The sequence below is a fragment of the Xiphophorus maculatus genome, chromosome 14, assembly GCF_002775205.1.
Source record: "Xiphophorus maculatus strain JP 163 A chromosome 14, X_maculatus-5.0-male, whole genome shotgun sequence".
NCBI lineage: Eukaryota > Metazoa > Chordata > Actinopteri > Cyprinodontiformes > Poeciliidae > Xiphophorus > Xiphophorus maculatus.
In genome coordinates, this window is record NC_036456.1 from 5,792,902 (window position 1) to 5,810,013 (window position 17,112).

A 17,112-nucleotide genomic window follows, 5' to 3' on the forward strand; every position below is an offset into this window, starting at 1 on the left:
GTTTACCGTTCATGTTGACATCTGTTAAGGTTTGGTTCCTGACAGAATTATTTTTTTCCCCCCGCAGCCATAAGGACGGCCCTTCCACATTTTTTCAGGCCTTCATGCCGGCATTGTGGCGCGAGCACGCGGCGTTCATGCAGCGTTTACCGGAACATTCTCTGATCCAAACCGGTCTCCGCGTGTCTCTGCTGCCTGGTTACGGCCTTCCACAAGTTATGTCATTAACCAAACATATAAAATGTGAATAAACCACTTTTATTAAAAGAGAAAAAGGCACACATTTAGAGTAATTACAATAAAACATTTTAGTCAAGTATACTTAAAAGAATCTAGTGAAATATTTTAGAAAAAGTAACATTACTCTGTTCAGTAACGATTGGAAAAAAAAAAAAAATACCAAAGCTATTGCCCCATTTGAGTTTGTCTGTCTTGTTAAAGCCGGGATGCTTCATTTTAAACACGCGGCCACCATCCCTCAATCTTCAAGTTCAATAAGCTTCTTCAGGTCAGACTTCAACATGTCCTCCTCCTCTTCAACCTCCACCTCTATCCCATCCATAGTTTTTTGCAGCTCCTCTTTGATTCGGTTCAGCTCCAGCAACCCGTGCTGCAGGTGCTTACACACCTCTCGGATCTTGGCGGCGAACTCCGTCTTGGCGCCCTTTCTCAGCTCCATGGAATCCTTCGCCAGGAAGAACACGTCCAGGGCCAGGAAGAGGCCCGACATGACCCCCGTGGTGACGCTCATCACCTGCGCAGCTTTAGCAGCGCCGCCGGCGACGCTCAGAACCTGGACGGTGCTGATCAGGTTCTCCGTGTTGATGACTAAAGCCTTCCCAGCCCGACCGCCTTCCTTCATTACGTGTTTGACGTTCTGGTTCAGGTGCTTCTTTGAGATGCTCTCGGCGTACTTCTCGAAGTTCCACTCCTCGAGCGTCGCCATGCCTTCCTGAAAAGATTTGCTTTTTAAACAGCTGACACTCAGAAATCATCACACAAAAAGGAAAAAGCAACGTACACCGGCGTACTTGGGCAACTGTGAATCAAAATAAAGTACATTTCTGGCACAAAAAACCCCCTAAAACGTCGAGATCTCAAATTGTCTAGAAAAAAAAACAAACAAACTCAGAACACAAGTTGAAAGTGATCAACTTTTTAAATTAAGAACATTTTTCAAAAGTTGAAAATGTTCAACTTTTAAAACTAAGAGGAAAAAATTTGTAAATTTCTGTCCAAAAAAAAAAAAAAAAGAAATTCTAGAAAAGGCTTGGAAATGTCTGACTCTCAAAAGTTGAAAATCTTTGACTTTTAAAAATTTTCTTAAATGAAAAAGTCAAACATTTTCAACTTTTAGAAATGTTCTGAGTTTTTTTCTAGAAAATATGAGGGATTTTTTGGTGGAAATGTACTTTTTTTTTTCTTTTTTTTTTAATCCACGATGGCCCCAATACGCCGTCAAACTAATGCACTTCAGCGTCTGGACTGTGTGCACGTTCTGACCTGTAAGAACTCCAAGCAGTCCTTGATGTCCTTAATTTCATCCTGGTAATCTTGGATCATCTTCTCCACCTTCTTGCGGTCGGTCTTTGAATGCAACGTGTCCGTGATGTTGGCCGAGGCAGACGTGACGCCGCCCGCCGTGGCGATGCCGATGCCCACCGCTGTGACGATGAGCGACGTACCCGCCGTGAAGGGCGCCAGAATGAGCCCGGTGATGGTGGTGATCGACCCGGCGACGCTGGCCACCCCGCCGCCCACGCTGGCCGTCACCGTCTTCTTGTGGAAGTCGTCCGCCAAGTCGGCCAAGGAGAGGAGCTCCAGGATGCGCTGCTGGAGGGAGGCGCCGCGCTGGTTGAAGAGGCGAACGAAAAGACGCGCGGCCATGAAGACTCGATCGGCGGCTTGTTCCACCACGCTAATTAACGGAACGAGAAAAAGGGAAAGAAATGGCAATTACAAATATGCATATTATGACTACTGGTTAAGTTTTGTAAGGTTGAAATTAGGGATGTGCTCATGGAATGCCAACAAACAGCTTCGCCGCAGCGTTCCGTGGAGAGAACCGTACACAAATAGTGTTTCGGTTGTCAGGGAACAAGTGGATTTGTTTAATCTAAATAATGTAATACTTCAAAGTTTTTAGTGGTTTTCCTTTTTTATAGTGACGATCAATCACTATAAAGTGTTTCTCACTGGTCAACATGATGTTTTTTGTATCGTATTGTCTTAAGTTATGTTTCCTTGCCTTTGTAGAGGGTTAGGTTTTTTCCTTTTAAGTCTAATCTCATCTAGTATCAGCGTCTTACTCATTCTTGTATTTTCTTTCTTTGTTTTTTTTTTTTTTTTTACTTCCTGGTCATGGGACTACAAATAGCCTTTTTGGCTAACTGGCATTTCATAGCTCATGAATTGTTATGTGTTGGATTAAACTGTCCCCTTTCAAATAAATCAAATGAAATTAAGTTTCATTATGTTCCAAGCAAGGTTCTAAATTCAGTTCTGACACACACACACACACACACACACACACACACACACACACACACACACACACACACACACACACACACACACACACACACACACTTTGGATTGGGACTCTCCATATAAACAGATGCCTGTTTTGAAATGTATGATCATCAATGGAGATGATTAGAAAAATAAAGCAATAGAGACAGCTATAGAAGAAACCATAAAATGAGAGAATTTAAATGGCAGTTCAAACAACAAGTACCATCTAAAATGAGCAATTTCTCGCTCTTCATCTTAAACCCTAAACAACAAAACCCAACAAGCTTTGTTTTACATACTCTTCAGCGTCATCATTCTGGTTCGCTTCATTCCACTCATTCCATCCTTGGAGTCAGAGAAGGGTGAAGGGAGAGACAAAAAAAAAAGTTATCTTTATGAAGTTTCAGCTGCACTGAACAAAAACTACTGAGAGCGAAGTTACCTTCAGCAGTTTTCCACCATGAAAGAAGGCCTTCCTCATCCTGCAAATTCATTTTTTTTATTAAATTGCTTTTCAGGATGCGACTGGCTACTCAAATATAATTCATGATTCGGAGCTCAAAAGAAACAGGCGTACGTCCAGAGGGTCCAGTTGTGTTCCTTCACCAGGTACTGGTACTTCGGCCAGCTGTAGTGTTTGAACTTCAACGTCCTCCTACAGTGAAGATAACGTATTTCAGAGTTAACTTTTAAAAAAAAAAAAAAGACCAAATGACAGACGGCATCGAAAAGATTCAAATGTCCAATTCAGAAGTTATACATCCTGGTAAAATTGTCTCTTCAATGAACTCATGTTGTGTTTTCTATGTCGGCTCTCATAAGATGATTGCAGGGTTCATCCTGCTAACAGCAACCTAAATGTGAATGTATGGATCTACCTTCCTGTCCTGACCTGATCTTGGTGAGTCTTTATTCAAGAACGATTTCTCCGTATTTATGCATTTAGAATGCAATTCAGTTCCCTTCTGTTTGTTCATATAGCGCCAATTCACAACAATTGTTGTCTAGAGGCAATTTACAAAAAAAATATCATTTGAATTCAATCACATATATTCCAATTGATCACAGTTATCAAACGGTACAGTAAGCTTCACAACTCAAAGTAGTTTAAAAAGTTTATATTTAAAGGAAACCCAGAATATTGCGCACTGCAAAAATAAAATCTTACCAAGTGTTTTTGGTCTAGTTTCTAGTGCAAATCTCTTGGTTTTGTCTTTTTTCTAACTCTACTTCTAACTCTGAGTCTAACTCTCCAAGAAACTTTTCAGGAAGATACAACTGCTTGTTTCAAATAAATAATTTCTTAAAGAAAAACTACTAGTTCCACTGGAAGATTTGTTTCCCCACTTATAACATGGGAAATATGAAATCATTTGCCAGTGGAACTAGTACTTCTGTTTCAATACTAAGGAATGATTCACTTAAAAAAAACAAAAAACTCCCATCTGGCTGAAAAGTAACTTGTATGTTAGTTTTGTCTCATTTCAAGTGTGCAAATTTAAAAAAAAAAAAAAAAAACCCAAAAAGGTTTAAGCTCAGCTCTCCTTGAGTGGAAAACAAAAACAACCTTTCACGTGATGACCATCATGTGTCAAAGTATGTGAGTGACATCCACTTGCCAACAGGAAATGCAGCAACACACCAGGAACACAATGATCTTAAAATCACCCTGACTTCACAGTTTTTCTATTTTCCTATTCGGAATCATAAAATATTCTGAAACTGTGCTGCAATTGCCGCAGCTCATACAAAGTAACTAACAATTTAGTGAAGACAATAGTTTGTTGTTTTTCCACCGTGTTTAGCTAACTTGGCAAGTGGCAGGGTGAGGTATGTAATTGCAGCCAGTTGCCAGGAAGTAGCCCTTTAAGCTGGGTGTGAGTTGACAAGAAACTTATTAAAAAAATAAATTAAAACTCCCCAACTAATTCCCAAATCTACAAGAAAAGGCAATAATTTTACAAAGTGAAAGTAATGGCAAGTGCTGCTAAAATATTCACTTTCTAGCCGCTGCTTTGGATTTGTTTGACATGGTGTTTGATTTTAGTCTACTGGATGAAATCACTTTTAAAAAAGTAATAAAAAAAAAATTAAAAAAACGTGCGAACACTATGCGACTAGTTCAAGGTGGTATGGTAGATCAACATCTGCAACATTTCCTTTTTACAACTTTCACATTCTACACTACAAACCTGAGGCTGCGCCTGAGCAGCTGATGATGGATCTGCAGATTCCTGTAGAGAATAAAAACATGAATGTGTTGCAGGATAAAGATACTGGATAATCAGAAAAAAAAAAAAGAATGAACAGTCAAATTGACTGGTGCCTGGAAGTGGCTTATTTTATGTCTTAATTAGTTAATTAGTTAGATTTTAGTTCATCACTAATTAGGACTTTTTTCCATACCTATATATTAAGAGGTTACCATAACAACAGCACCACTGACGGAAGAAGACTCAAAAGCTTCTTTCCAAAAATAACTTAAAGGCGGGATATAGATGCCTTTTTCACTTGGTCTATATTTTGTGGAGGGATCAAGGAGAGAAAAGGTTGCAGTCAACCTGCTGTTACACTCCTCAGTGTGTGATTGTTACAGGCTATTTGTAACGTGGACGTGACGCACATCCTTTCTCCTCATTAAAGCGCATTGGTGGCGTCACGGTGAACATTTGTTTTGGAGTTTCTTCAGGAGAAGCTGTGCTTGAAAACAGAAGACATTTTGAACAGCTGATGTGTTCAAAATGTTTACTTGTGTAAGGTGAAGAATGTAATGACTGGGAGGAAAAGGTAAACAGCGGCTTCGTTCATTTGGAGAAAAATCTTTCGCCTAGCCTAGCAATGCTTTAGCCATGCACAGCACAAGAATTTCAGCACAAGAGCCACCTCTAATACATTGTGTTATGTCAACCCTAGCAAGAAAATATTTTCAGTGTTGATTTTTGTTTGTTTTAAAGTTTCTGAAATGTTGCCAGGCGGCTAGATGTCTATTTTGACCCGTCAGGAAAGTAATGCCAGAAATTTATGCACGTCAACTTTACCTTGGATCCAGACCCAAAAAATGATTTCGGAAGAATTCTTTTGATAATGAAAGTCTGAAAGACAAAGACACATTCAAATGTTACTCTCACAACTATGTCCTGTTATGCTGTGGTGCATTCAGTGTGTAACAATGGCAGTGATGATTCAACTTGACAAAATCCAAAACAGTCCCCACTGTTGTGTTTTTCTTGAAATATCATGAAAAATATCCTATTATTATTATTATTATTATTATTTTTCCCAGTGTTAAGATGTTTTTCCAGATAATCTAAAGAGAACCACATGGTAGGAAAAAACAAACACCACCACTACAAAAACTGGGGTTTTCATAAAGATTGGGTAATGTTTATGGTGACCAACCTTAGTCCTCTCTGTTGGCTGGTTTCCCACCTCAGGCGTGGCGTCTGTGTACCAAATGGTCTGCAGAGGGCAATGGATTAGTTTGTAACTAGGATGAATTTGTATGTTAGGATCATTTTGGCTGAGCCCAGCCACCAGGCGCTCGCCATCGTGTCCCCCCCTCCAGGCCTGGCTCCAGAGTGAGGCTCCTGTGACCTGCGTCCAGGTGAGGGAACACCAAGTCCAAAGTTCTTGTCCATCATAAGGGGTCTTTGGGGTGTGCTTTGTCTGGTCCCTCACCTAGGACCTGTCTGCCTTGGGTGACCCTACCAGGGGCATAAAGCCCCAGACAGCATAGCTCCTGGGATCATTGGGGCACTCAAACCCCTCCACCACAACAAGGTGGCAGAACAAGGAGAGGTAAAAACCCGCCCACCGGCAGGATAGTGGTGTAAAAAACAAACACCACTATCAAATAACATTGCTTCCAGTAAGTTAACAACAACACCATGTGATTTTTACCTAGTCACGTGCTTAGCATTGTTGTAGTGAGACATCAGCCTTCTATTTTTACATCTGAATCTACAACGGATGACAAGTCACCCACCACAAGTGGCTCGTGTACATCATAACTTACATGTCTCTCTATAGCGCTGTCGTCCAGACTTTCAGAGCTGCTGGAGTTCTCACTGAGCGTAGCTCGCTCAACCTGATGAGTCACAGTGAAATACTGAGTCAACATCAGCTCTGTTAGTTAAACAGAACAAACTACACACAATATTGATGGACGTGATACTAATGTAGTAAATGCAAGGCATTTTTTGGTATACAGGTACAGCTCAAAAAGGACAGCTCTCTCCTTTCAGAAAGCAAAACTCATTATATCTGGATTCAATATATATTGAGTGAAATATCTAAAGCCTTTATTATGGCTTACATGATGATGGAAATCCAAAATTTGGTGTCTCATAATAGCCAATTTCAAAGACAATTTTAAAACCACCAAAAAGTAAAGTCTTACCAAGAATTAATGATCTAGTTTCTAGTGCAAATATCTTGGTACAGTATACTCAAAATGAGACAAAATTAACTAGCAAATGACTTTTCAGTAGGATATAGTAGCTTTTCTTAAGTGAGCAATTCTTCAGTGAGCAATTCTTCATGTTGATGAAAAAGTACTAGTTCCACTGGCAGATTATTTCAAATATAGTTAGTACTTTTACCATCAATACTAAGCAATCACTGATGTAAAACAAGTTCCTATATCTTGCTGAAAAGTTACTTGCAAGTTAGTTTTGTCTTATTTCAAGTGTACTAAGATATTTGCACTAGAAACTAGACCAAAAACACCGTAAAGATTTTGTGTTTGTGCAGTGAATGCGTCAATGTTATGGTCATATTATAGCGTACACAATAAACGGAAAGACTGCTCACTGGACAGATGTCCTGAAGACGGTCATAGACACCTTCCATAAGGAAGGTAAGCCACAAAAAGACATTGCAAAAGAGGGGGGTATTCAATCTGCCAGATCCAAACATATTCACTGAGCGTTGAATGGAAGTGAGACATATGGTCAGAAATGTGAACGAGCATTAGTAATCCAGAATCTGGGGCAACTTCAGAAGGAGTGGGCTGAGGGCGGAGTCACCGCATCAGGTGTCTTACCTGGGCTGAGGAGAAAAAGAACGGGATGTTGCTCAATCGTGCAAAGTTATGTATTCAGATGAACTTAAAGTTTCTATTTTGTTTGGTAACCATTATCACAAAGCTGTGAGGAAGAGTGGAGAGCTATGGACAATCCACTTTGCCTGAGGTCCAATGGGAAGTTTCCACAGTCAGTGATGGTTTGGGGTACCGTGGTATCTGCAGGTCTTGGTACACTGGGTTTTCCGAAGTTCACTGTTTACACAGCTGTCTACCAGGAAGCTTTAAAGCCCTTAGTGTTTCCTTGTGCTGAAAAACCTTAGCTGTCCAGCAGGAATTGGCACCCGTCCAGACTGCCAAAGGTGTCAAAAGCAGAACCAATAGCTGTTCTGAATTGGCCCTCAGAGAATTTACAAACTGTTATCAAGAGGAAGATGAGAAACACCAGACCGAAAATGCAGATGACCTGTCAAAGCCACTTTGGCCTCTATTCCATCTCAGCATCGCCACAGGCTGATTGCCTTAATGCAACGCCACATTGATGACGTAATTTATGCAAACGGAGCCCTAACCACATATTAAGTGCACAAAAATCACCTTTTTAGAGGCTTGATATTTCTGTTTAAAACTTTTTTTTACTGAAAATGTTCCGAGGAACTGAAATTTGATTATTAATTCCGGATTTTCATTAATTTCGCACCATAGTCATCAAACTTATATAAAAAATAAAAGGCTTGAAATTGTCCACCATGTTTAATAATTTTATACATCAGTTTCACTTTCTAGCTAGTAAGCGACAGTAAAAATACTGAACTTTGACGACAGACAAATTCTTTGAGGTGTACCGTACGTGGATTTAGAATACCTTTCCAACAGTGACACACAAATAAAACTTAAAGAGCTCTATGAGGTCATAACAAAAAAAGCTCACATACTAAGCTAAATGTCATTTGGTGCGTTCTCTGCTTTATTTACCTCAGTCATATTAGAAGGAACAGATGAGTCAGTCTCACAAGCGTCACCTGTCACCTGGATCAACAGGTCAGTGAAAAGTTAAATAAGGTTAGAAACGTCAGAGGTTTACAGCTTGTGAAAACGGGTTCTTTTGACGTGACGTTCTTTGCATCTTTACCTGTGTGTGTGACTTGAAGGGGTTTACTTTCTGCATCATCCCTTTAAACATCCCGGGATTCTACAATTAAAAACATAAAAAGACACTGAATAAAAGAAATAGTACTCCTCCCAAGTTTTAAAATCACGTCCTTTGGCGCCACTTAGTGGTTATGCCAAGAATGACACTGATAATGCAAAGTCAAAACCCATTTTATTAGTTTAGTCGCATAATGTTATGATGGAATATTCTGGATAACAAAATTCAAATAAATTAAACTTATATAGTGTCATTACACTTTAGGTGTTTATTCCTATACTTTTATGATTATGGCTTAAATCTAATCAAACAACAATTACAATATCTTAGAAAATTTGAATATTATATAAAAACAATAAAAAAATCCTTTCACTTGAAACACTGCAGCAAGGACACAAACTTTTGGTTTTAGGGCACCAATCAGGCTCAACCAATAATTAAATCATAATGATAACATATTTAACTAAAAAAAATGTGTAAAGCGGGTTAATAGATATGAGAAATGCATAGCAAATTTCCAGTAGTAGCCAATGTTCTGGATACCTACGTGCAGTTAAACACTTTTTACTTCCACTCAACTTTTCATTCAAGAACCTTAATTATTTTTATTTTTTTTAAACAATTTTTTGTGGCTTACCCCTGTAAGCCACAGTCTTATACACGACTGTGTAGGTTAAACAGAACATCTTCCTTTTATTATTTTAGCTTTTTTTTATTATTAGTCTTCTGTAATATTGAAATTTCCTAAAAATCTGAATTTTGGGTTTTCATTAACCATAAGCCAAAAATAATCAAGAATAACAGAAACAAACACTTAATGTCTAAATTATGAGGTCCACATTCAAAGTTGAATGACTGAAATTTTCAATTATATTACCTGTAAATACATCCAGCCATTTTCAAGAAACTGTACTTTGAAATCACTACATTGGGCGCCATCTTGTGGTAATGATAAGTATTACACTATTAGTGTAACACTTTATGAAAATCAGAGCAGAAGTTTTCTCCCAATGAGTTTTCCTCTTAGATAACAGTTGTGCGTCGGCCATTTTAGAGTTTTGTCTGAGCCTCTAGTTGAGCCACTTTGCATCAGTTTTATGTCAGGAAATTTGTGTATTCAAGGCAGGAATTTTGTGTTCAGGCACCAGGTTTTGTGTTTGAAAGAGTAAACTGTGTTCAGAGTGTCTCCCATTTAAAAACAACTGCAGTACTTAAAGGTGTTTCCCTGAGTTAGCAGATATTTGTCATTAGGAGCATGTGCAGATCTAAATAAATCGTAGTTCTTTGCACCAACCTGCTTCTCTGGTACATTGCTGTTGTCCGTTAGGCTTTCAGAGCCCAACGAGGAGGAGTCACTGTATAGAGACCGAGCATCCTGAAGATGAAAGCCAGAAAAAAGCAAAGAGAGCATGAGGAGAAGTTGTGTGTAAACAAGTCTCCAAATGTCCCTCAAGATCTCCTAAACAGCCAGACATTACATATCAGGACTTTTTAAAAAAATACCTTTGGCTGGGAGGATTTGAATGGGTTGACTTTCTGAATCATGCTCGACATCACCCCCGGATTCTAAGTGATGAAGCATTAGAACCAGATTAGAATCAAACCTCGGCACAAACAGGTTGTCTGGAAAAGGCGGGAGAGAATGCAGCTGACCCGTTTGTCTTGAAGGTCTTTGTCAGGCTGCTGTGTGTTTGCAGGATCACCTTGAGCATCGGTTTTGAGCTGCTTTAAACACAAATGAGAGAAGAAATTAGGTACTTCAGTGCAAATGCCCCACAGAAATCCTGGTTTCAATCAACATGGGACATTTGTTGTTATGCTTGCAAAAGTGTTGACACCATTAAACTTTGTCCACATTTGTGATGTGGAAAAGACGCCGTTCAACGGATTTTACTGGGTTTAGGCGATAGGTCAGCACAAAGCACTGCGCAGAAGTGAAATCGTAGGAATGGGATACATGGTTTCACAAAAAAATGACAAACATTAGTGTTCAGCCCCCTTTACTGTGCTTCCACTAAATACAATCCACTCTAACCAACTAGAGAGGTCTACAGCTCAGGTAGGAGTTTCGGACGCCATAAATCACAAAATAAGTGGCTGGAAGAAATTTAGTAAGAATTCCTACTTTCAGTTCACCTGAAGAGAGATATCCCTAAATATATGATTTATATTCCATGGCTAAATCAATCATATGAGCCAGTTTAGATTTCACTTCATCTGAGAGGTTGCCAATGCACCTCACAGATGCACACCGACATCCCCTACCTTAGTAGACTCTAGCGAACAGCCTGGTAGAATAAAACCGTTCTAATACAAGTCAAAACGTTAAGGCTAAAACCTAGAAACTCGGTTCTAAACAGAAGCACAGGTCGTCAACAGGAACATTTCAAAATAAGACAAAGTGAACACAAAGGTACTATGCGTTTGCTACAAACATCCTGATTCTCAAGAGTTACCCATAAAGAAAATGAAGTAAATGGAACAGGATCTTACAACACAGCCCTGAGGAGCACCTATATTAATGGGCTGTTGGTTTGTGATAAAGAGGAGGGGAAAACAAAACAGTTAGTGACAAAATGATAGGCGACTTAAATTTAGAAGTTAGCAGACGAGGTAAAAGTGTATCTAGAAAGAGTAGAAACATGAACATCTTTCCAGGATGTAAAGCTGAACTAGTCAATACCTGTGCTGAAGACTTCAAGGGATTTACTTTCTGTATGGCTCCTTTGAACACACCAGAACTCTGCAACACAAACACAGAGCAGCCAAAGTTAAACTAGTCAACATCTTCAAGTAATCTCATAATGAAGAAAGCAGCGTCTGTTGGAGATCTTTTATTAGCTCGACACAATCAGCACTTTGTGTAGGCAACATCGAAATCTCTCAGTCAGCTGCTTTGATTTTCCAATAATTAAGGCGGAGGCATGCAACCTTTGACAGAATTAGTCGCCCAACAGCCTTTACATCTAATTTTATTTATCAGTTACCTCAAATGAATTCCAAGAAATTGAATAACTGGAAGTTGCAAATTTCAGTGAAACCACCAGTCAGGCAGCGTGATCACGGTAAGACTTATTCGCCAACTCCAAAGGCAATCACTTTTTTATTTTGGCCTTTAACGATGACTTGTGGAACTGTTTATATCTCTTGAATCTTTCTACATTTTTCAACTTTACAAGCACAAAACACAAATTATCTATGGTTTTCTCAGTCACAGAGTGGAGGGGTGGAAGTTATCTGCTGTGGCTGTTTATGGTCATCCTAGAAAGTGGACCTCGTCCCTAGTCAAGTTTTTTTTTTTTTAGATCTCTAACAGATTTTAATCCGAACAGCCTGCCTGCTTGTTTAACAAATGCATCTCCACAGCCGGATGCTTCCACTTCGTTTACAGGGTAAACAAGGTGAACACCGATTACCCTGCAAAATGGGGCGATGTGCATTACTAGTTTGGTTTTTCAACACACACACACACACACCATTTTGCATGTAGCCCAAGAAGATTAATGTTGACCTCCTTCGACAGCAGCACCTTTGCGGTGCCAAACATGTAGGAGACACACAGTAAAAACTGTGTCTAAACGATTCCTTTTCTCAGAACAGCTTGAGGCTAGAGACTCTGTTCCTACACGACTGGAAGCCAGCGCACAGCGCCATGTTCACGAAGACATGGATGAGTGAGTCTGATGTGGAAGAACCTGACTGGCCCCTATACAGCCCAGACCTCAATCCAATAGAACATCTATCCAGGTGAATTAGAGCAGATAATGCAAGGCAGTCTTTCTCATCCAGCAGCAGTGGATGACATATCTGATTCTGATTCTGAAAGAAAGAGTCAGGAAACTAATGAAACTCAACCGTAAACCTTCCCGGAAGAGTTGAAGCACAGGGTGGACAGGCATTGTACTAGACCTCAGTGTAGGAAAACTTGCTATAAAACAAAGTTTTTAGCAAGTTTGTTAAAAACTTTTTGTTTGGGCCATTTCAACAGTGACACTATGCACATCATACAGAGGATTTCATGAGTTTTCCATGAGCATAATTCACATATTAGATCCTGCTCCTCTTTATAACTCTGATCCATGCACAATTCCAGTGACAAATGATCAGGAAACGTGTGAATTGTTCTCATTTCGGTTCAGAAGGTTTCTCATTGCCCCACACAAAAATACCACCCATGAAGAAATCTACATTAAAAACACTGATTAAAATCATAAATAATTGTACTTTGCACGGTGAACTCCACTCTGTAGACTCACATCTCCCACTCAAATACAAAGAAGGAGGAAGTTGTTTGGTTCCAACAGTGAATTTTATCAAACAAAAGCACTATTTTTAACAAAACATTATTAAAAACTAACATTGACATTTGGTTTTATAAGAAGGGTGAACTATATGTTTTTTGAGTTGGACCTTCAGGCTTAGTTGGACCGGACTGTTTAAGGAAAGGTACGCTCCCAAACATCTCACTGCTGAATATGCAGGAGGAACAAATGGGGCACAACATCTCACTTGAAAGAAAAAAAAAAAGCTGTTCAAAAGGAACAAAAGAAGAGCTACAGCTCCCAGCCAGAGTTAGAAATGGGTGCGGTTCTAAATAGGATATGGGAAAAGGAACGAAGACCTGAAACAAAGGACTCTGGGTTACGTTTCAGCAACTTCCCTACCTGAGACGAGTCTGGGCTCCTTTCTTGTCCCAGTGAGTCTGAGGACGGAGCTTTAGGCACCTGTATGAGAGAGCAAGCTCAGTGGAAACTTTACTGTCTGGCACAGATCAGAACGACAGGACTGTCGTTACCTGGGAGGTGGAGGTGGACTTGAACGGGTTCACTCTCTGCACGACTCCTTTTAACATCCCAGGGTTCTGAAACAGAAGGGACACGGGCATTTCCCCATCCACCATGTAACTTTACACACAAAGCTGTTCTGAACTGGCCCAACAAGGTCTGCTGTATAACACTTAACCTCTGGAGGACACATTTTTGTTCTCCACTAGAAAACTGAGGACAGGCGGAGCCTATTTAGAAAGGTCAAATACATTTTAAACTAGGAGACCTTAAAGTCTTAAAATTATGAAGCAAATCGCAATCTGACTTGCCATTGTTTTTTGATAAACATGTAATTTAAATACACATTTTTCAAAAACCAAGACCTTGCAGGATAGACTGTGTGTGTCATTGTGTTTTACATGAAAATGGATTGTTTTGAAAAAAAAAAAAGAAAGAGGTGAATGGGTCATCCACCAGGACTGTGCAACCAATCAAATCTTGGCATCAAGGAATAACCAAAGGCTGAGAGACGGGAATGATAGTTCATTTGCATTGCAAAGCAGTTATTGTTTGTAATGTTATACATTATTATTACAATAAACCCCTCAAAATATTGTTTATTATAGTTTAAGTTCATGTTGTCCACTCAGTTTCTTTAAGAAAATATGCAAAATGACACCTCAACTAGTCAAATGACATATCCACTTTGTTACATGAAAATATAGTGAAAATAAATGAATAACATAAATAAAGAGCTGACAGTGTGTTAAAGTACAAGTTCAATATTTTCCAGAATCCACCCATCTACCAGGCTTTCCTATTTGTAAATTAAAAATGGCATCCATGCCATTTCACTAAATCACAAGTCAGTATTTTATTTTACAGGTTTAGCATTTTGTCATCTATTTTGTGTTGCATCTTTATACCAGTCTTATGACAGTGTTATTCCTTCCCAAGAGACACTAAGTCGGAGTCAAGAGACATTCTTCCAAAAGTTACCTAGACAGTTTAGTGCAATACTTATTTAGTTTCTTATATCACCGAGCTCTAAAAAGGTTCAGTCAGAAGAGTCTTACTGGTGACACAACAATAAGAACTCCAGTTTTCCGATGCTGATTTGAATTGAAAGCCACCTGATTGAGTCAGTAGCCCGCCTTCTCAACATAGATCCTCGTGCATGTCGGGCGACACAAACAAAACCATCACCACTTACCTGTGTGGGGTTTGTTGCCTGTTCTAACGATTCAGAGGAAGAAGTTTGGCTGACATTCGAAGACGAAGAGGTCGCCTAAGTAGAAGAAACACGTCAAAGTTATGCAAGCCAAGGAGCTATTGGTTACTCATTAAATGAAACCTTTGTTTTTCTACCTTTGACGTCGACTTGAAGGGATTGACCTTCTGCACAACCCCCATCACTCCCGTCTTCTGCTGCTCCCAACGCAAACACAACAAAACCTCCATGAATTAAAGCCAACAGAGCTGACCGACTCTCAGTTAGAGGCCAATAGACAAGTGATATCTGACCTTTGCCTTTGGGTCAAGATCATTTGTGTTCAGAAGAAATAAGGACTGTAAGTTCACTGACATTGTCTTTACATTCAAGTTTGAACATTTACCTCTAGGGCTGCATTTGATTCAGGATCCTGCGTTAGGTGGCTGTGTCTGACGGGGTTGTCCAGCTCCTAGTAATGCATAAACAGCCTGTTTAGCCTGGTCTGGAAGTTACTGTGGTGAGAAGTTAACCCTGGGTTTAATAGAAAGGTGTCAGAATACACAATGCTTTACAGTTTGTTGCAGACAAGTCAGGCTAAACCTTCGTCTCCTCTCTAACGGTGCCAACAATGGGCAACAGATGAAAGTAGCCTGATCTGATGACCCACGTTTTGCTTTAGGACACGTGGGTGGTGGGGTTCATGTGTGTTGCTAGGGAACACAAAGTGCCAGGTTGCACTATGGGATGTAAGCAAGCCAATAGAAACAGTATGACAAGATAAGGAAAGTTAGGCTAAGAAACCCAGATGCTGCCAAACAATTATACCGTTTATGGAAAGAATCACAAATCTGAGAATAAATGTAGAATGGCACATGAATGATTTTAAAGAACACAACATAAAATTTAAAGTAAACAAAAAAAAACCAGAAGGGATTTGTTGATCATGCAACATCAGCTTACAAAGCTTAAAGGGATCTGCTAGTTGAGGTCGGATGCCACATCTTTCATGATCCTTCCTGGCAGCGTTACGTAGTAGTCATAATGTTACGCCTGATTGTTTCATGCACATAAGTTATCGTCCTGCATCTCCTCACCTCTTTAGTGGGTCTTGGCGGAACCACAGGAGTCTGGACAGGTGACCCTTTGTCTCTTCTGAACATGTTCATGGTGCTGGAAGCAGAGGTGAGTAGCAACCAGTTACATTTACTTGAACATTTTAGGGGGATATTTTTGCTTTTAGGGGTAAATTTACTGCACTGAACATTTTACTCTTACTTGAGTATTGTTAGTAGGAATTATTGCTGGTCTTATTTGAAGAAAGTAAACTTTCTGGTTACTTTCTGATTACTTCACTGAATCAAGAGCAAGCAGGTTATGGAAAAATACAGCAGGTACAGACACCTAAAATGAAGATATGGGTATTGTGTTTAAAGGAAATTGATTTAGAAGAGCGTTTCTTGTGCTTAAAAATAATTATTTTGCCATTCACCGACTGTTTTTTTCCCCCATTATAGGGTTTAAAATATCAGAATTTGCATATTAAGCTTGACCTTTTTGTCTGATAACATTTTTAAAATATTAAAGCAGAGGTTACTCAATACTTCAGCAGCATGTTTGCCTAATTTTTCTGCCTACCTAAAGCTGTGAGCAAAGCACGATGAGCTCACAAGCCAATCAGCAAAAGCAAACCCAGAGTTTGTCCTTCCGCCGTCGTGCTCCTGTGTTTAAAAGCACTCAGACTTGTTACAGTTGAAACCAGAACCAGAAATCGCCCGTGAAAGTTTCGTGAAGGGCGTGACGAAGAGGCGGACTGATAATGTCACGTTGGAACTTTCTGCTCACGAAAACAAAAAGGAAACAGCTCCTTAAACTGTACACAACTTCACCTTTTTTTTTTTTTTTAAATAAAATAATCCGCAACCTGCTTTCGTGGCGACCTTTACATCATATCCAACGGAATGCGGGGCGACACGGACACGAAACTGAGCGAAAAGAGCCAATCGCAGCCGCGCAGTCAGACGAAAAGCCAATAAAAGTCGGCTCACAGCAAAACAACACGAACCAGTTGTTGAACTTGGCCTCTCAGCCCTTCACTTCCTTTTCCCTTGTCGTCGAGCAAATGAAGGAGACAAACCGGTTTGGCCCAAAAATAAAAAAAATAAATAAAAAAAAAGTGAGGTGAACCCAAACAGGAGTCACATTACAGACTGAAGAAAGTGCAACGTCAAGTTTTAGCTGCATGACGGTAAACAATGGGCTGACTGTGAGCGGGTCGCCACGCCCACTCAGCTGTGGAGAGCTGGCGGAATCAGCTGGAGGGGGCGTGGCTTATCGTCCACCGCGTGGGTTTCTCTTTTTTTTTTTTTGTCGTTTGTCAGGAATGTTGCACAACCGCGCGGCACATCGTCGCGCGCTGCGTAGTTGTGAAGTGCCACGGAAAGGGCAA

General features: G+C 39.9%; 1 protein-coding gene across 7 annotated transcripts; it reads right to left on the minus strand.

Annotated features, from left to right (window-relative positions):
- Positions 1-241: 241 nt before the first annotated feature.
- LOC102232062 lies at positions 242-16,938 on the minus strand. 7 transcript variants are annotated; one of them, XM_023346516.1, is made up of 23 exons: positions 16,588-16,698; positions 16,302-16,500; positions 15,761-15,836; positions 15,070-15,135; positions 14,822-14,881; positions 14,667-14,741; positions 13,483-13,548; positions 13,352-13,411; positions 11,371-11,430; positions 10,341-10,412; positions 10,191-10,253; positions 9,982-10,062; positions 8,670-8,729; positions 8,513-8,566; positions 6,530-6,601; positions 5,914-5,973; positions 5,553-5,606; positions 4,707-4,748; positions 3,092-3,169; positions 2,957-2,996; positions 2,814-2,859; positions 1,504-1,918; positions 242-952 (listed from the first exon to the last, which is right to left on the minus strand). In XM_023346516.1, exons 3-23 carry the CDS (start codon positions 15,830-15,832, stop codon positions 479-481), a joined length of 2,070 nt encoding a protein of 689 aa, XP_023202284.1. In that variant the 5' UTR covers positions 15,833-15,836; positions 16,302-16,500; positions 16,588-16,698; the 3' UTR covers positions 242-478. The 7 variants fall into 7 exon arrangements, with proteins under 7 accessions (XP_023202284.1, XP_023202286.1, XP_023202281.1 ...); XM_023346518.1 differs by lacking the exons at positions 16,302-16,500; positions 16,588-16,698 and adding an exon at positions 16,729-16,938 and having other exon boundaries at positions 10,341-10,409; XM_023346513.1 differs by lacking the exons at positions 16,302-16,500; positions 16,588-16,698 and adding an exon at positions 16,729-16,938.
- Between the last annotated feature and the right edge of the window lie 174 nt (positions 16,939-17,112).

What these genes read in the sequence shown, in the direction of transcription:
- LOC102232062 (XM_023346513.1), bottom strand. Translation starts at nt 15,832, where the DNA reads ATGAACATGTTCAGAAGAGACAAAGGGTCACCTGTCCAGACTCCTGTG. An exon ending in GCAATGTACCAGAGAAGCAG is followed by an intron (nt 8,730 to 9,981) that starts GTTGGTGCAAAG and finishes TTTTAATTGTAG; the next exon opens with AATCCCGGGATGTTTAAAGG. An exon ending in CACAACTGGACCCTCTGGAC is followed by an intron (nt 2,997 to 3,091) that starts GTACGCCTGTTT and finishes ATGAATTTGCAG; the next exon opens with GATGAGGAAGGCCTTCTTTC.